Consider the following 20,690-nt stretch of genomic DNA (forward strand, 5'->3'; position numbering starts at 1 on the left):
AGCTTTTTAGTAATAAAATTCATTCTTAGTGTGTGTTTCATAAATAAACAACATGCCATGTTTTGCAATAGATCATTTAAAAGCTCCGAAACAATTTGTGTTACTTGTGAAAGAAAAGGCAAGAATTGCCAAGATTAAGAGAAAAATGATACGTTGTTTGTTCTTGAAAATCTGGTGCAAATGAAGGAACTAACAGGTCGTTGTAATACTTGTAAAACATATTTGTAATTATGAATTATAAATTCAAAGCTGTTCTAAAAATAGTGTCGGTCTGTTCGCCCGTCCATATAGTTTTTTCCCTGTTATCTTAGGCATGTTAGAATTGTCTTATTGATTTTAAACTTTGCATGGTGATTCCTTTAGTGATTAAGTATTTATTTATAAAATGTAGCAACTGTATAATCGTAACCAGAATGTCCGTACTCAGTTTTTCAACAAATTTACTCCAATTTTGTTTTGACATTTAAAATATTTACATATATTATGATTATTCTCTAAGTGTTAATGTTCATTTGTCCTAGTAACCTATTCCAGTATGAGAATCTGAATTGCTATAATAATTTTTTTGAAATCTTTATATACTTTGAAATTTATTTTAAATTTTGAATGCCATCTTAGTTAATTAAAAGTATTTCTATACAAAAAAACAAATATTATTGTGGATTTAAAAGAACTTCATATAAAATAAATGAATAAAACTTGTTGAAATGATGTTAGATTTTTTGAAAATAGAGGGTTTTATTAGGTATAAAATATAAAAATATGAAAAAAATTAGGCTATGTACTTATGATTTAAATAAAGATGTGGGGCTCTCTATTTAGGTATAAATAAATGATAACAGGTCGAATTTCCAGAGTATTCCTCTTTTTGGCTAAAAAACCTACATTTTACTAGTGCCCAAATGGCATAAAAATTGTAATAATTTTAGGATTTTTATTCCATTATTTCTAAAATACAATGACTTTTCAGTCTGGCAAAGTTATTATTAGTGGATATTGAGCCAAACTGGAAAATATTATTAAAATATATAATTGTAGACAGTGTCAAAAAGTTTAGACAGGAAACCAAGACTTTCATGAAAAAATCCTGTCTGTTGCCCTCCATCTCTTCTTTCAACATAATTATCAGAGAGGGGAAAAGAATCCATCAATTCTTGAATAATTCTTAGTTGTTCTCTATCAGTCTTTCCTCTCATATCTGCCAAAACTTGTTCAGGAGATTTCTAGATTGATATATTTTTACAGCAAAATTTTATCATTGGTTATTGATTATACTTTTCAACCCAAGGATTGCACTAAGTTTTATTTAAATAAGACTATCAATTTTATAACAAACCTTTATAGGATGCCCTGACTCTTGAAGGATTTAGCCTTGAAGATCTTAACAAATTTCCATAAGAAATTTGGGATCTACTGCAGTTCACGGTAAAATATTGCTGGTAACGAATATTGCTAAAAATTTATGAATTTTAAAGGCTGATAGCTGCCAAACGGCTGAACGTACAGATCATACCCGCACACCATTTTAAGCAGTATAAGAAGGCCTACAAATAATCTGGAATAGCCAAGATCCAATGATGCACAGGGAAAGCTTCACTAAAGAAAAAACGCGTAAGATAGGCCTTTTTCGCGCATTTCTATGCACTGCAAGATAATTATGCTTTATTGATTTATGGCTATTCCAGATTATTTGTAGGCCTTTTTATGCCGCTTAAAATAGTGTGCGGGCATGATCTGTACGTTCAGCCGTTTGGCAGCTATCAGCCTTTAAAATTCATAGATTTTTGGCAATATTCGTTACCAGCAATATTTTACCGTGAACTGCAGTAGATCCGAAATTTGTTTACTACATAATGAAATAGGTATGCTAAACATTTAAAACTTAATAGACCTGATAAAATTGTGTTTTGAACCTTCTCCTGTTTGTATTGCTGTTTGTAGTGTTGCCAGACTGAGAGCTGTTCTGTAATACTCTGCATCTTCTACCACGTAAACACATACCAAAGCTCAACTTACAAACTTCTGGACATCTCCCTTGTCTAAGAAAAGTAAGTTAAGTCGGTATCTAAAATCTAAACTGTATGTATATGTTTCAAATAAAGTATAATAACCAATTTTGGTTTTTTTACTCAAACCTTCTTCTTGACCACTGGGACCCTTCTTTATTTGTTAAATTTAAGATAAAACTTATTTCTTGGGTGTTCTAGCCCTGCGAACTCCACCACCCAATCATAGTGTTATTTCTTAAATTGAAAACGATTTGTAAGTTAGTTTTTTTCTATGCCCAATACTATGCAAAGTTGGGAGGAGGAGGTGTGGGTCGAAATTGCAGGGCCTTATAACTGTACTACCCAGTATCTAATAAAACCTAGCAGACAACCCCCTTTTAATTTTTTTTTAAGAGGTTCTATCTTTGCTCGAAGAGGCACAACTGAATAATTTAGTTGAAATGTAGTCTACAATGGGGACAAATTCTATTCAAATGAAATAATCTTTCATAAAAACTGCAAGCAAACAATTGTGTTTATAGGTTTTTTATGGAGTGATTTACCTTGACATAGCAAGAGACCCAAGAAGAAGAGAGGATGCCATTGTGAATGGTGGTGCAAATAAGCTCCCTATTAATGATTAGTAATATTATCAAAGAACTCCTGAGGAACATTATATTAACTTTAATGTCATATTTTATATATGATTTTTATAGGAAAAATTGCATATCTACATAGTATAAAAAAAATATTAGTTCTCTTATCAAAGGCAATTATAGTTTGAACATTCTTTGCAAAAAAAAGACTTCCATAGTTTAGAACTTAAATTTTAATAATGTAAAGTGAATATAGATTTATAAACCTTGAATACTTATTAGAGTAAAAAAGAACATAACTTATTGCATTACTGGGAGAGGGAAAGTTTTCACATGGGTAATTGCATAAAATACATTAGAACTTTAATATAGTACATCTTTAAAGCATATATTTGTTAGAATTTCAATTTTCTACCCTTTAGTTCTAAAAATATCAAATCTTGTTATTATATCAAGAATTGTCTGTTGTTCATTGTAATACAAAATTTTATGTTTGATTTCATATATCTAGAAATGTGACTTTTACCATAACAAATTAGACCTTTTTGGATGTAATATGTAAAAACCACATGGTAAAATTAAATTTTTATTCAATGTTAATCTATATTTATCATATTCTACAAAAAAAACATTGAAAGGTGCACTTCTTCAAGTACTTAACTTGTTAAATGTACTTTATTATATGCAACAACGTTTTCAAGTTATTCTTAGATACACAAAAAATCTTTCTTAATAAAGGCATGACATAAATCACTTTTAGAGATTAAAAAAATGAAGCAATGAAAATTTAAAAAGCTAAATCTTACTACCTGCTAAGGATAGTGAATATAAACCACCAACTGCTCCAATGCCCACTTGAATTTCTGTAACTCCTGGACAATCATTACGACAGCTACCTCTTAATCTTAAACCTCTCAGGTCTCCTTCTATTTCCATTAAAAATGATTATGGAAATATAAATTTAATGGTCATTCCAGTTCTAATGTTTTGCATACATTAACTGTGCTGCCAGCTGATTGGTATTATTCTTATGGAAATAAGATAATGATGTTAAAATTATAGGTTAGATAAAGAGATAATTTGGTTCTTTTAAAAAGCCCACTGTATAATATATTTTAATAAATATCTTTAAGTTTTCAGAGAGTTGAATAGTATATAAATGTAAAATATAGGTAAACATTGTATTCTAAATATATTTATGTATTTGATTTTTGATGGCACTAATTTAGAGTAAAAATTGCATAAAATAAAAAGATAGTCCCCTTTAATTGAGAGACAAAGAAACATTTTTAAAACCGTTGGCCATATGTCTGGGAATTTTTTTTCTGCTTAAAATAATTTAACCCATTAGTGCCGAGTGCCACTTTTATGGGCCGATCGAGCTGAAAATCTCAGGGAAGCTTTATAATGGTCAAAACGGAATTACAATTTTTTTGTTTTGCTCTAGTGGCGTGCACAGGAAAGTTGCAAAAAAAACCGGTTCGGCATGGCCATAAATGCCCAACGGGCATTGAGACCCGTTTTGGGCAGTTTCTGCCGGCATTAAAACCCGTTTTTTTCTAAATACCCGGTTATTTTGACAAAAAAATGAAAAATGTAATTTTTGAATCCCCAAAGTGTGATGAACACTTTTTAGAACTTTGATACGATCCGTAATTGAAAACTACATAACCTCATGTACTCTATAGAGCTACAAGTAATATAAGAAGTGATTTATATCGAATTTAGTGTTTCGGCTATAGGTGCCGCCGTTTTTTATTAAAAAATCCCGTTTCTTGAAGTTTTAAAACACACACACTACAAAAAAAGAACATATACAAAATTTGGTGATAAATATCAGAAAAAGAGCATAAAAATATTGGAGGACACATATAGAGATTACTAGGGTATACTTATTAGGGTGGCTCAAGAATGATAAATCAAATATCTAATGGTTGAAAAGTTAAAACCGGGAAATAAAACAAAAGCCGAGCCGGGTTTTAAAACTGCCAGGTGGCTCAAGAATGATAAAACAAATATCTAATGGTTGAAAAGTTAAAACCGGGAAATAAAACAAAAGCCGAGCCGGGTTTTAAAACTGCCAGGTATTTATGGCCATTCCGAACCGGGTCATAATAGGGCGTAAAAAAACGACAAAAAAATCATAAATTTGAATAAAACGATTTCACAAATAGATGTACTTGTTAATAAACATTAGATTTCACGAAAAAAATCAGCGACTTTACTATAAAAACAAAAAGTTATAAGGGGTATTTTGAATTCACCAAAATGTTCGTAGTTTTCAAATTTTGTTGAGCTATACCGGCAAACAGAAGTAAGCAAAAGTGCCTGCTCCAGGGGAAATGAAAACCAATGTAGTAGAGGGGGGATTCATACTTAGAATGATGCAATTATAAAGCTGGAAACCGTTTTTTTTTTACATTTTCTGGAACCGGGTGGAACCGGGTTTTAATACCCGGTTCGTCACTAATGGGTTAATTAATAATTTATGATGTCTTTTAGGAAAAGCTTGCAGAACACAAATATAAAACAAAGAGCATTAAAGAGTCTGCTTGTTTTCTAAAATATATTAATTTCTAACATTTTATATAACAATTAATTACCTGTTTCACAGAAAAATGAGTGGTCTGAGTGTCCTTCTCTGTCAGAATGCCAACATTGTTTTGTACCAAATAATTCCTTAAAACAAATCAAAGGTAAACAGTTCCTTATAACCAAATTTTAACTGAAATAATTTTTTTACGGAAGGTATGAGAGGCTCTGTAGGGGTATAGAAAGTCCTATTCATGCAAAGAAAATGAGACCATTCCAAAAGTGTGCAAAATCTAGGTAATCTGTCCTTTACCCAACCCCCCATATTTTTTTAAATTCAAAAAGTTACTTTAAGAGGTTGTAATCCAAAACATTTTTTTTTTGCCATTCTTTTTCAATTTTGGGGGAATAAGGTGTATTTTATTATAATTAGAAACAATTTGTAAGGATAAGGTAGATTTTGTTAGAATAAAGTAGAATTTGTGAGAATAGGGAAGACTTTAGGGCAACAAGTTAGATCTTAGTAGAATTAGTTAAAATTTTTGTAAATAAGGTAGAATTTGTGAGAATAAGGAAGAATTTGGGGGAATAAGGTAGATTTGGAAGAATTATGAAGAATATGCAAGGAAAAAGGTAAATTTTGTAATTATAAGCTAGATTTTGTAATTATAAGCTAAAATTTGTGAGGATAAGGTGAAATTTCTTAGTATTAGGAAGATTGAGTAAGATTTAGGAAGGTCATTTTTATTACTTTTTCAGTTATGTAAGGAAAAGAGATTTTTGTGTCCATTTTTCACTCTGACGAAAAGGAAGATGAATTCTGTCCTTTTTGGAAATACTTTCTGTCCTTCTAGGAAAAAATTTGTTTTTCTTTTCCTGGAACCAGGTAGGAAAGCTTTGTTTGAGAAAAAATTAAAGAAAAAAAAGATAAGCAAGTAAAGGGAATTTACTTTAACCAAACTTTGGCCAACAAAAGTAATTTTATATCATTGGGGGAAAATAACAAATTATGTGTTGTTTCCTGCTGTGCTTGACAGAATTATTACTGTACAGAAATTCTAATTTTCAGCTTTGATATATAGCACTTTGAACGCAAAGAAGATAAAATAGTAAAACTATGAAAAATTTAGATAAAATATTTTAAATACCTCTGATCTTGTAAGGTTGCAGGGTCGGAAATCACCATAGGCTGTAAATGCCATGCAGGTATTTTTAGGTCTAAATATTTTGTTATTTACAAAAACACAACCTTTATTTGTCAAAACACAGTTACTAACTTTTACTGCACTCTTTTAAGATATGAAATAGATTTCAAAGTTTTTCACATTGGGCAAATAATAAAAGATTTCATTGATGAACTAATTACTCTATTACTCATCAAACATAAAGGTGTTTAATAGAAATAACATTACCTATTTTCCTTAACAGTAAAATCGTTACATGTAGCTGACAAATTTAATTCATAATCATCAGGCATTTTCATGTTGTATTTGGATGCAATCCATGGCATGAAACATCTAGCATCTGCACATAAAATATTAGCTTAAAGGGCGAATATAGGTTCGATATGATATGAGCTTATATCAAAGGTGCCATTACATACTTTTAGAATATCTATGCCAAATTTAAAAATTCAAAAAAATCCTTAAGTAGATTTTGCAATTTTCTGATTCAATTGAACATATAATAAATGAGATTGCCGACAAAATCTTTTATTTTAGCCATTTACAAGACTTTTTTTTGACTATTTTGCTTAAGTTTGATTGACTATTACATTGGCACGCACCTTAAAAGATAATTTAAATGTTTATTATTTTAGATTAAATACTATTTTATTTCATTTTTAAAAAGCATAAAAATAATTTGCGTAGAAGGGCGTCAGGACTATTGACTAGGGTAAATAATACGTCTTAAAGTTTATTTTCTGTACAGAGATCTTTGATTAATTCATGATGATATAAACAACCCTTAATTACGCATTTTCAACACACACGGCCACAAAAAAACAGGGATTTGAAATCATTCTTCCTCCAAGAAAATTTTATTGATTATTTTTTTTTTATTTTTTACATTATTTGATGTTTTTTTAACTTTTAAATATTTTACTTTATATATTTTGTATGAAGGTAGAAGGAGGGTATATTTACCCCTGATTAATTCCCGAAACCTTTTTCTCATTTATTTGTACTGCAAAATAACAACAGTATTTAGGCAAACTCTACACGCATCCTGTTGTGAATATTGGTATTTGAATATGTTAGGGAACCACTCCTCTGACGTCACAAATTAGCCCAATTGGCTAGGTTTTTAGCTATAACGGCCTTATCCAATGGAATATCTTTATTTGCTTGAGTTATTCATAATGTATATACTTGCACCTTTGATATAAGCTCATATCATATCCAACCTATATTCGCCCTTTAAGAAAATAAAAATAAAAAATAATATCAAAATTTCCACTTAAAATTATTCTTATATCAAAAATTTATAATTACAATACAAACAAATAAATTTTACATGTAACACTTGTGAACTATAGGGTGTGCAGAATTGAATATATAAATTTTTTGAATTAAAATTGCATAACATGTTTTAATAGTAGAAAAATGCACACCATTAGAATTGTCATAAACTCTAGTTTATGGAAAAATACCATATTTGTGTTATTTGTAGTTTAGAAGCTATGTTAAAATATGTTAGAAAGATTAAAATTTTTTAACTCCGTTGGAACATTTTACTATGTAGCCTCTAAACTGAGGAAATACAAACTGTCCCAATTTTGTATAACTTTTGCGGAACATGTTCCCATTACGTCATATTTTTCATTCCCGAAAAAGGGAAGGGGGAAAGAAAAAAAAAGGGAAGGGGGGAAGAAAAAAGAGATGGGAGAAAAGGGGTTTTTCCCAATCTCTTTTGAAGAGATTTTCTTCCCCCCTTCTCTTTTTCGGGAAAGAAAAATATGACGTAACTGGGACTTGTTCCGCAAAAGTTATACAAAATTGGGAAAGTTTGTATTTCCTCCTCTAAACTATACCTAGCACAGGAATGGTTATATATATACAAAAATTAGAGTTCATGACAATTCTAACAGAATATAAAGGGTGAGCAATAAAAGTGAGTGAATCATTACAGATTAAAGTATATAGTGTACAAAAAGAAATTCACACATTTTTAAAATTCAATCTGCAAAACTTGTGTTTATGGGAATAGAAATCTATGCATATTGATAGAACGGTCGAAGACTTTAGTTTTTTTTAAAAATATAAGTACTATTTTTGTGCTATTTGTTTAGTTTATAAGCTTTGTTGAAAAATTTTAGAAAGGTTTTATAAAGTATTAAGTCAGTTAAGACATTTAAACACCTACCTCCTAATTTATTTGTAGCACAGGAACCGTTTTATATTTCCAAACACTATAGCAATTACTATAGCTAATAACTAACAGTATGAATAACATTTTTCTAATAAAACACAATTGGTGCAATTTGAATTTTAAAATACATGCATTTGTTTTTGAACACTCTATACTGTAATGATTTACTCGCAAGTCAAGTTTTAAGTATGTTGGGACATTTTACCAAGTAGCACAGGTATCGTTTTTATATTTCCAAAAACTAGAATTTATATAGGTTCTAAGAGTATGCATAACATTTTTCTGCTATTAACACAAGCCGCACAATTTAAATATTAAAAATATATTTGCACACCTTTATAACATTTTTTTACTATTAACACAAGCCAGGTAATTTGAATTTTAAAAATTTACGCATTTTTGCACACCCTTAAAGGAAGCCTGCAAGAAATACCACGCTTTAACTGCTGAAAGACTGCCACAAGTAGACCAAATACCCCAAATTTGAAGCCTTCAGCTTCTATAACAAAAAAGTTCTAGGCATTTTAAAATGACATTTTATGTACAATAAAAATTTTCAAAGAATTGCAATGCTCATGTTGAAAACTTTGAAATTAAATTACGTGGCCTAGAAACAAAATTATAAGCATATTTTTGTCATAAATTTAGGTTTCCAGTAACTAATTATATTTTTACAATAAAAATACCCATTTTATAGTCAAAATCATTAAAAAAATTGAGTTTAACTTGCATTGTACCGAGTGTACTGTAGCCAATCAGAAGGCTGAATCAGCTTAACAACCAATCACAGCTGAGCTTGTATCAGTTTTCCCCTTTGTTTCCGCTATGATTTTTATTTAAAAATGCAATTAAAATCGAATTTTTTTCATAGATTTTGACTATGAAATGTGCAGTTTTTATTGTAAAAATGTAATCAGTTACCGGCAATCTAAGTTTCTGACAAAGATAAGGTTATAATTTTGTGTTTAGGCGACGTTTTTTAATATTGTTTTTTCTTTTGTAAGCATTGGAAATCTTTCAAATATTTCATTGTACATAAAATGTTATTTTGAAATGCCTAGAACTTTTTTGTTATTGAAGCTGAAGGCTTTAAATTTAGGGGAATTGGGTCTACTTGTGGCAGTCTTTCAGCAGTTAAAGCGTTGTATTTCTTGCCGGTGTCCTTTAAATTGGTCATGGTCCATTGATCTTAAAAACACTTTTTGAAAACCGGCTTGAAACCTTAATTTGTTGAAAACCATGAGATTTTTTTCTGATACAAAATGTCAAACATAATAAAGAAAATAATATATTGATTGTTAGTATCTGTCAATGGTATGTGGGTTAAATAAAGCAATACCTTTGTCCTATTAAAAAAACACACTCTTTCAACCAAAATAATACAATAAAACTAAATAAATTGTTTTTTTTGCTAATAAAGATTTTACCTGTGAAAAATGTAGGATTGATTGATTGTCTGATAAAATTAGGTGGTAAGCTATTACTATTTATTTCACGAAAAGATTGAGATTGACATCCCCTTCAAAAGTTAATGATATAAATTATTAAATGCATATACAATTGATTCCATACTACAGGGCAGAGCTAGCTTAAGCCAGTTACAGGTTTACCTAAGCACGTCAAAGAAACTAACTATCAGGGGAGTTCTAGGAAGGTATTGTGAGTTCATAACCACTCTTACTTAAATCGTAGCTGTAGCTTCCCTACTATGATTTTTTTCAAAATACATTTTCTTGGCTGCTGGGTTTCAATTTTTCTTTCTACTATAATTATTAAATGAATTGTTTGTTTCAGCAAGCTAGTTTACAAAGTTTAAAGAGCAAATATAACTGAGAACTAAATATTTAAATCATATAATCCAATCTATCAATGAAAAATGATAAAAAAAATCATATTCTTTTACTAATTATAAAATTCTAAAGTAGATACTTTCAAAGTTATTTAATCTACATTTAGGCTAATAAACCATCCTTATCTTTAAAGGGCGAATATAGGTTCGATATGATATGAGCTTATATCAAAGGTGCCATTACATACTTTTAGAATATCTATGCCAAATTTAAAAATTCAAAAAAATCCTTAAGTAGATTTTGCAATTTTCTGTTTCAATTGAACATATAATAAATGAGATTGCCGACAAAATCGTTTATTTTAGCCATTTACAAGACTTTTTTTTGACTATTTTGCTTAAGTTTGATTGACTATTACATTGGCACGCACCTTAAAAGATAATTTAAATGTTTATTATTTTAGATTATATACTAGTTTATTTAATTTTTTAAAAAGCATAAAAATAATTTGCGTAGAAGGGCGTCAGGAATATTGACAGGGTAAATAATACGTCTTAAAGTTTATTTTCTGTACAGAGATCTTTGATTAATTCATGATGATATAAACAACCCTTGCACATAGGGGCAACAAGGGGCAACAATTCACCACCCCCAAATCAAGTTTTAAACATTCTATGAGTATTATCATACCCAATGTACATCAGATTTCAAAGGAATCGTAAAAATACGCTTTTTAAGTAAGCATTCTAATGCATGGAAGTCAAGAAATGCAAAAATTTTCTTACAGAAAAAGGCATACTTTTTGTGTTTCACCAACTATTTTAAAAGTATTATAAAATCTCTTAGAATTAACGTTATTAGACAAAATAACTTCTGATGAGTCATGCATTACATATATTTTGACAGTATAAAAGAAAAAAACACAAATTGAAGAAATTAGTCTAAAATAATTCTAGTTGAAGTCAAGATTTTAGTTTTTATTTGTTTGTTTTTTAATCAACATTTAAGAAGACAGTATGAGGAAACATGTTTTCACTGGTTGCCACCGACTAAAAATACGATATTTGATTACCCAAAGACATATCATAATCGCCTGTACTGGTCTCATTTACCCCCCCGCGCCCCCGTAGGGGTTTTTAGCCCGTTTTCTGAACGTGGGTGCACGAAAAGCTTGTAAGAAAAGGCGTCTAAATGCGCTTTTAAAGTCAAAACTTAAGATATAATTCAAATAAATAAAAGACACAGAAACATAGACATATTGGGAAATATTTATTCTGACTTAGAATTAAAGTTAATAATAAATATTTTCAAGTTCTATTGCACAAAATGATGGTGAGGAGAGGGGGGGGGGCTAAACCTAAATCTAAACCTCTTTATGTTTGATGTTTTAATGTAACTAAATAATCGTTTCTATAGATTATTACAAATATCAGGGATCTAAAGGGGACAAAGGTCAATAAATTGTTGTACATCCCCAATGATAATACACAAAATTACCCCTTTTGTAGATTAAAATTAGTAGTTAAAACGTTTGAACACACAACTTTAAAACTTTGGGGATTAGTGTTATAAACAGCCCAATGTCCCCTACCTCACTGCGAAAAGGTAAAGTTAATATGCAAATAACGTGAGGTTCTTATAATCATTCTAAATTTGAATTAGCAAGTAGTCTATCTGTCTGTCTATTGGTAATGCTTTGTTTTTAAATTATGTAGTTACAGGGTATTCATGTTTAAAGTCAGCAGTTTTATTTAGAAAGGGAGGGGACTGTTAATTACACTAGTCCCCAAACTTCAAAGTTTTATAATAACGTTTTTATATTCGTTAGCATAAGAACTTCAGGAAATTTAATTGATTTTTTATTGGTTGGTTCATTAAGTGTTGTTGATGAGTGTCAAAACTTTTCAACCACTAATTGTCATCTACAGACAAATAATTTTGTTATATAATTTATTAAATATGTATTTATTAAATATGTATCAATATTGGGGATGTACATATTAATCGGTTATTGTTTTGTTCCTTAGATCCCTAGGTGTTAATATATAATACAAAGTAGCTTGATGTCTGTTTGTCTGTCCGCCCATCCCTTAAGATCTCGCTAACCACTAAACTGATTGAATTCTACTCTTTAGGGAATATATCTACTGGTCCTGTGGTTGTTTAAAGATCTTTTTCAAAAATAAAAATCCCCCTCATTTTTTTCATATTTCTATAATTAGGGTCGGTCCGTCCGTACGTCTGGTACAGTTAGCTTTTTTACTTAACTTAAACAGGCTAGAATTGTCCTATCGATCTCAAACTTTTCATGCTGATTTCTACAACAGTTAGGTACGACTTAGAAAGCACAACAACTCTATAATCGTTACCAGAAAGTCCGTACATCCATTTATAACAAGCTGATTTTTACTTTTTTGACAACAAATAATGGTTTTGAATGTTAAAAATATCCTATTCATCTGATTTTTTGAATACTGATTCCTATTTCAATAACGTCTATTGTTATAAGCGAAGCATCTCTATAATCAAGTCCTAAAAACGTCAGTATGTACTTAAACAGTAACATGTATTTAATCAGTTTTAATTACAATTTTGTATAGACATGCATTAATATTCAGTTCTGACACTTCACAAGTGTTAATGTTCGTTTGTCCTTCCATTTCAGAGCTTCGCTTCTTTCATGGATGTTGTCATCCTTGTTCAATTACCTCTTGGGGCAAATCCCCTAGAGGCTAGGGGCGAAGCCGCTAGTATACATATAAACAGTAAACAAGAATCATAATATCATTATAAATATAGATATTAGTTAAAAAAAATTATGTTAATCATGCCCACATTTATAATGGATTTATTAAACATAAAAATAAAGTGAAACTTGTAGCTTGCTAAAATAAGGATCCCCATCCACCCCCATTTACACCATCCCCTCCCCTCCTACTGAAATAAATTCCATGACCCCAAATTTGACACTTTGAACACTAAAATCGGACTACAATTAACCTAGTTACACTTTAAAGGGCCCAAAAAGCTAGTGATAGGGTAGCTGCGCTACTAAAAAATTCTCATATTGCTCTGATAACCAAAACCCCTAATTAGACATTTTAAACACGAAATTCAAGATAGTTGATGGATAGATAGATGGATAGATAGATGGATAGATAGAGGGATAGATTGATGGATGGATAAATTGATAGTTGATGGATAAAGAGATGAATAGTTGATGGATAGATAGATGGATCGATATATAGATGGATAGATAGATGGATAGATAGATGGATAGATAGATGGATAGATAGATGGATAGATAGATGGATAGATAGATGGATAGATAGATGGATAGATAGATGGATAGATAGATGGATAGATAGATGGATAGATAGATGGATAGATAGATGGATAGATAGATGGATAGATAGATGGATAGATAGATGGATAGATAGATGGATAGATAGATGGATAGATAGATGGATAGATAGATGGATAGATAGATGGATAGATAGATGGATAGATAGATGGATAGATAGATGGATAGATAGATGGATAGATAGATGGATAGATAGATGGATAGATAGATGGATAGATAGATGGATAGATAGATGGATAGATAGATGGATAGATAGATGGATAGATAGATGGATAGACAGATGGATAGATATATGGATAGATAGATGGATAGATTGATGGATAGATAGATGGATAGATAGATGGAAAGATAGATGGATAGGGTAAAGGGGGACTATTTTCGGGAGGGGTTAATCTGGTAATTTTCTATCTACCTTCATAATAATAGGTAGATGAATAGATATATGGATAGATAGATGGATAAGTAAATGGATAGACAGATAGATAGATGGATGGGTAGATAGAGGGATAGATTGATGGATGGATAAATTGATAGTTGATGGATAAATTGATAGTTGATGGATAAAGAGATGAATAGTTGATGGATAAATAGATGGATCGATATATAGATGGATAGACAGATGGATAGATAGATGGATAGATAGATAGATGGATAGATAGATGGATAGATAGATGGATAGATAGATGGATAGATATATGGATAGATAGATGGATAGATTGATGGATAGATAGATGGATAGGGTAAGGGGGGGGCTATTTTCGGGAGGGGTTAATCTGGTAATTCTCTATCTACCTTCATAAAATGACCTTTATCTCCATGTTCCTTTCAAATGACAGAAAAAAACATAAAAGCAAATTTGTTTGTTGTTAAATTACCTACAAAAAAGTATAAAATGAAATTTTTGTGAGATGAATTTTAAGGGTACTAAATAATTAAATCCCCTTTTTGGTTGATTTGCCCCAATGTGCCTTGTATACGCATTTTCAACACACACACACTCACGGCCACAAAAAAACAGGGATTTGAAATCATTCTTCCTCTAAGAAAATTTTATCGATTATTTTTTTTTACTTTTTACATTATTTGATGTTTTTTTTTAACTTTTAAATAATTTACTTTATGAAGGTAGAAGGAGGGTATATTTACCCCTGATTAATTGGTTTCCACATTATTACGACTATCATTTAACGAAAGCTTTTTAATTCAACCTTGCCACGAAGCCTTGTGTGATGCTAGGGTGTTTGAGTTCTTAGGGAACCACACTCATTACAAAATATTTTCTTCAAGATTGACGGGTTTTAAGCTATAAACAGACTTATACAATTGAATATGTCAATATTTTTAAGTTATTTATAATCTATGGAATTGCACCTTTGATATAAGCTCATATCATATCGAACCTATATTCGCCCTTTAATCTAATTGATGAAAGCAATGATAAAAGCCTGGTGAATCTGTATCAGATTGTCCCAGAATATTTCTGAGACAATTTTGAAACACCTAGTCTATTTTTCATTTCTCTACTGCAAATTATATCTTTAAAGTCAAAGATAAATAAGATTATTTTAAACTTAATCATCTAAAGTATAATATGTCTGAAACAAGTAAAAGTTGGAAACACAGGGTTGTTAATGTTATAGTTCACATTCATTAAATATACAAAAACTCTCAAATGATTAGAATTGAGAAGGCTTGAATAAAGTGGAATATAATTTCTACTAAGAAGTTTGTTCTTGTTGTGTAGTATAGATCTAACGGCACGTTTTTTGAGAATTAAATATATTATGTAAACTATTTCAGTATCACCTACTCTCCTTATCTTTTTTGCCACAATGGACACAGACCTTGCCATATTTACCTGTTAGTGTTAGGATTATTTCAGTTTACTTGTTTTAGATGATTAAGTTTAAAATAATCTTATTTATCTTTGACTTCAAAGATATAATTTGCAGTAGAGAAATGAAAAATAGACTAGGTGTTTCAAAATTGTCTCAGAAATATTCTGGGACAATCTCATACAGATTCACCAGGCTTTTATCATTGCTTTCATCAATTAGATTAAAGATAAGGATGGTTTAATAGCCTAAATGTAGATTATATAACTTTGAAAGTATCTGCTTTAAAATTGTAAAGGCATTTAAAATGACATTTTATGTACAATGAAAATTTTTAAAGATTTCAATTGCTCATAATAGAAATTTAAATATTTAATATTTAATTTTAATAAGTTGCCTAAACATAAAATAATAACCTTATATTTGTCAAAACTTAGGTTGCTGACAACTGATTACATTTTTACAATAATAACACCACATTTCATAGTCAAAATCTCTGAGAAAAAAAAATCAGTTTAAATTTTCGTTTTTAAGAGTAAAATCATATAGGTGACAAATGAAACTAATGCATATTTTGACTATAAAAATGGGTATTTTTATTGTAAAAATATTATTAGTTACTGGCAACCTAAATTTATGACGAAAATTAGCTTATAATTTTATTTCTAGACTACATAGTTTATTTTCTAACTTTTTAACATTTTTCAAAATTTTTATTATATATAAAACATTAATTTAAAATGCCTACAACTTTTTTGTTATTAAAGCTGAAGGTTTCAAATTTGGGGTATTAGATCTACTGGAGGCTTCCTTTAAGGGTAAATAATCCCAAAACATTTTATTTGTCATCCAGGGCATAACCAAATATTATTTTAAAAAGCACTACAAGGTGAAATATACTGTTTGTTAAAAAGTCTTAAAGAGCCATATTTTCAAGGTACCATGGGAAACTATGAATAGCAACTCCAAATGAATTTTTGTACTTCAAATTTTGAGCTTGGTAATATTTGTGTATTAATTCCATTTAAAATTCTTTATAGTTTTATTATCATTTCCTATGAAAGCTGAGTGGACCAAAGAAACTGTATGTATTCTAAAAAAAACATTTTTTTATAGTATTTTAGATCAGCCTAAAACATATATAGATGTTGATTAGCATGATCTAGAATTCTGAATAATTGGTTTTATTACACACACCCCACCTGACGGCTTGTTAGGTTAGAAGAAAAAAAAACTGTGGAAACGGTTTACACAGGATGTACTGGGACCTTATGGTGAGTTCAGAGAATGCTTTCCCTAAATTGAATTAGTACCTTCCCATAGTAGAAAATTTAAAAATTACTTTTGGTGATAAAAATTTACTTTTATTTTTAGAGTACTTACACCTAACCTACTTTATTATTTTATTGTAAATTATATGTTCATTATGCAAAGTCGTTCACATTACAGTTGAATTTACAGATATTGTAGCTTTATAAAAATGTCTCTAACATTTATTTAGCTCTAATACTTTTTGAGATATCTTGTTTCAAAGTATTGCTGTAAAATCATCTTTTAAACAGCAAAAAGGTGAAACATAAAATTAGATGTTTTAGAGAAAATATATCTTCATATAAATCTCTCTAATACTGCTCCAAATTGACCAATTTGGACAGTTCAGGTGCCTAAAACTATCTACATTCGATGGACAATCCAAATACATACTTTTTAGGACAATATAAGTCAACAGGAGGATGCTAAAATATAATATCAAAGAAACAAATGTTATTTAATTATAATTAAAAATGTAAAAGGTGTTTTAAGGTACAAGAAACTTTAATAATGATTTAATATTTTTTAAATCTCAGTTATAGTTTAGAGTACCTAACGGTGTTTCTTAACAAAAAAATGTTGCCAAAGAATGAATTGTTTCTTATATTATATATGAGATCATCCATGAAGTCATTTAATTACTACGTTTTTAGTTCAGGTGGCAAAAACTAATTATGTTTCATAAGGTTGTAAAAATCTAAAAGGCTAATCAACTATTCATAGAAAAAACCTACTAGAATTAGTAGATTTCATTTTTAAACTGCTTTAAAATGCTTAAAATTCTAACCATATTTTGGTTTATTTACAATGATTATATAAATTTTTCTTAAGATATGCTTATATTTGTTCAAAATTTCAGATGATGGTGTTTTATTGGCTTTCTAATTACAAAATGACAACTTATACACAACTTACCTTAAAATCCTTGCTAAAGTCAATTAAATTTCAATTTTTTTTTTAAACAGGATATTTTTTCCTGTCACATTTTAAAAAATCACTTCAGCATGCTCCTTTTGGCTTATATAGTCTTAAAAAGTATTTATTTGGATTGTCCATTGAATGTAGATAGTTTTAGGCACCTTAACTGTCCAATTTTGTCAATTTATGCAATATTAGAGAGATTTATATGAAGATACTTGTAATTTTCTCTAAAATATATAATATTATGTTTTACCTTTTTGCTGTGTAAAAGTTGATTTTACAGCAATACTTTGAAATAAGATATCTCAAAAATTTTAGAGCTATAAAAATGTTAGAGACCTTTTTAGAAAGCTCCAATTCAACTCTAATGTGATCAAATTTGTATGATGAACATGAAAGTCAAAATAAGACAATAAAGGAGGTTAGGTGAAGGTACTCAAAAAAAAGTAAATTTTTATTATAAAAGTAATTTTAAAATTTTTTACTATGGGAATGTACTAATTCAATTTAGGGAAAGCATGTTCTGAACTCAACATAAGGTTCCAGTACATACTGTGTAAACTGTTTCCACGTTTTTTTTTCTAACCTAACAAGCTTTCAGGTTGGGTGTGTACAGTACAAAACAGTATTACTGTACATGATAAGTATAATAGTCTTAGAAAAAGAATAAACTTCAAAATGAAGATTTAAATCCTTGAGTTTTTGGATAGAATGTTGTGCTTGATTGATCTAATTATATATGCTAAAGAATCTTTCAGTCAAAAAATACCTGCCAATCCCTTAAACTGTTTTTAACCTATTTTTTAATCATATATCAAAAATATATATAAAATTTGAATTAAGTCCCCAATAAACTTTTTTGGGAGGATTTAAAAATTAATTTTATATGTTGCTGTGATCATTTTGACGGAAGCAAAAGCAACTTTTAGTTTAGGGTTAAATTGTTTCTTACAGAACAATTTTAAATGATTCATTTTATACCAATACAATAATAAAAAAAAACTCTACTCTGTTTGATGGAAATAATTTTTTTTCTAAACAATCAATTTCAGAAAAAAATTTAACATAATACAATAAAACACATTTGCTAAAGTTAAACCAATAAGATTTCTTGTTTCATTTCAATTTTTTATGATTTCCGAAAGAGTGTTTTCACAAAGTGACTTATTTACAATGTAGTTAAATAATTTTTATTTAATCAAAATGAAAAGAATGAAAACTATATACGTAAAAGATACATAATTTTAAAAAATATTTTTAAAAAATAAGTTTGAATAATCTTATTTTATATCATATTTGTATATGTGTCAAAAATAATTTTGTTGCATTGCATAAACATTTGTTGACATCTTGTCATGTTGACATCAAATTTAACCCTTTACAGCCAATTTTTATGTGTTTAAAACAGGTGAACGAACACAAACATGTTAATGTTAATTCATTAGTATATTGTAAAGATTTAACTTTTTAGTGAATTTTTATAGTAAAATCATAAGGCCTAATTTTACTCTATACCAGAATACAATATTTATGAAGCAAAACACTCTAAAAGCTACGAATTTTACCCAAATAAAAAAAAAGACCTTTTGCTTTGATCAAAATGACTACGGCAACAGTAAAAATTAATATTTAAATCCCCCCAAAAAAATTTATTGGGGACTTAAACTGTTTTTAACCTATTTTTAAAACGTATATAAAAAATATACTATGACACCAGTAGAATCAGACTGCAGAGCCTAAATTTGAATAAAATCCCCAATAAACTTTTTTGGGGGGATTTAAATATTAATTTTTACTGTTGCCGTGATCATTTTGACCGAAGCAAAAGGTTTTTTTTTATTTGGGTAAAATTCGTAGCTTTTAGAGTGTTTTACTTCATAAATATTGTATTCTGGTATAGAGTAAAATTAGGCCTTATAATTTTACTATAAAAATTCACTAAAAAGTTAATTCTTTATAATATATGAACGAATTAACATTAACCCTTAACTGTCGGGGGGGGGGGCGTTGAACGCCCCCCCATCCGGTTTTTTCTATCTCATTTTCTGTGTGTGAAAGATAAAGAGCCCAAACTGCTTGACTTTTTAAGTATGGGTATGACACATAACTGAGAGTTGGAATTTTTTGAATATCTCCATCCTGGCGGGCACAGGATGCCAGCAAACCTGGCAGGGTCATCCAGGTAAAGAGCAAAAATATTTTTTAGACTAAAACAAAGCATTTTAAAATACCAAAATACTAAAAAATCCTCTAGTAGTACATCCTTATATGAAATACAGGTGTTCAAGTCACTTTCAGGTTCCAGGTATGATCCTGTAAATCCTGATCCTCCAGGTCTCCAGAAATCTTTAAAAGGCTCCTGTGGCCGCAATTTTTGACTTAGAGACTTCAAATTTTAAACTTAAGCTTATCTTACATGTCTACATAACGTATTAAAATTTCATGAAGATCCGCCGCCGTTTTCCCGCCGACCGCCGACTGCGGCGGCTGGCAGCTGCCAAGTACAGCTGCGGCCGCTGAAATTTATATTTTGATATTTCTAATGTAAAATTTACATAAAAATAAACATTTTCTGGGAAAAAAATTTTTCTTCTAGCTTCAAAAATAAGAAAATTACAGCCATTTGAAATTTTTAAATAAAAAAAGAACTAAAAACAAAGGTTGTTAAATAAAAGGGTGAAGGAAGCGAAAATTGACTTAGACTTATAAAAGGTCGGAAATTCATTATCAAACAGGGGACTTGCACAAAAAAATTTAGCCCTCTAGCTCTAATAGGAACTGAGATAATTAGGGGTGGCGTTGAACGCCCCCCCCCCCCCCCCCCCCCGACCGATTAAGGTGCGGCAAGGGGCCCGACTGTAAAGGGTTAACATGTTTGTGTTCTCTCACTTATTTTAAAAACATAAAAAATGGCTGTAAAGGGTTAAATGACAACAAATGTTTATGCAATACAACAAATTTATTTTTGTCAAATATACAAA

The 20,690-nt window shown here is 29.6% G+C and overlaps 1 protein-coding gene across 1 annotated transcript; it reads right to left on the minus strand.

Annotated features, from left to right (window-relative positions):
- Window positions 1-1,882: 1,882 nt before the first annotated feature.
- LOC145319047 (uncharacterized) lies at window positions 1,883-6,644 on the minus strand. Its single transcript, XM_080160911.1, has 6 exons — window positions 6,529-6,644; window positions 6,265-6,334; window positions 5,188-5,263; window positions 3,394-3,510; window positions 2,552-2,618; window positions 1,883-2,039 (listed from the first exon to the last, which is right to left on the minus strand). The coding sequence occupies exons 1-6, from the start codon at window positions 6,624-6,626 to the stop codon at window positions 1,883-1,885; spliced, it is 585 nt and encodes a 194-aa protein (XP_080017037.1). The 5' UTR covers window positions 6,627-6,644.
- Between the last annotated feature and the right edge of the window lie 14,046 nt (window positions 6,645-20,690).

Source organism: Acartia tonsa, chromosome 1 (genome assembly GCF_053477335.1).
Source record: "Acartia tonsa isolate MP-2025a chromosome 1, ASM5347733v1, whole genome shotgun sequence".
Classification (NCBI taxonomy): domain Eukaryota; kingdom Metazoa; phylum Arthropoda; class Copepoda; order Calanoida; family Acartiidae; genus Acartia; species Acartia tonsa.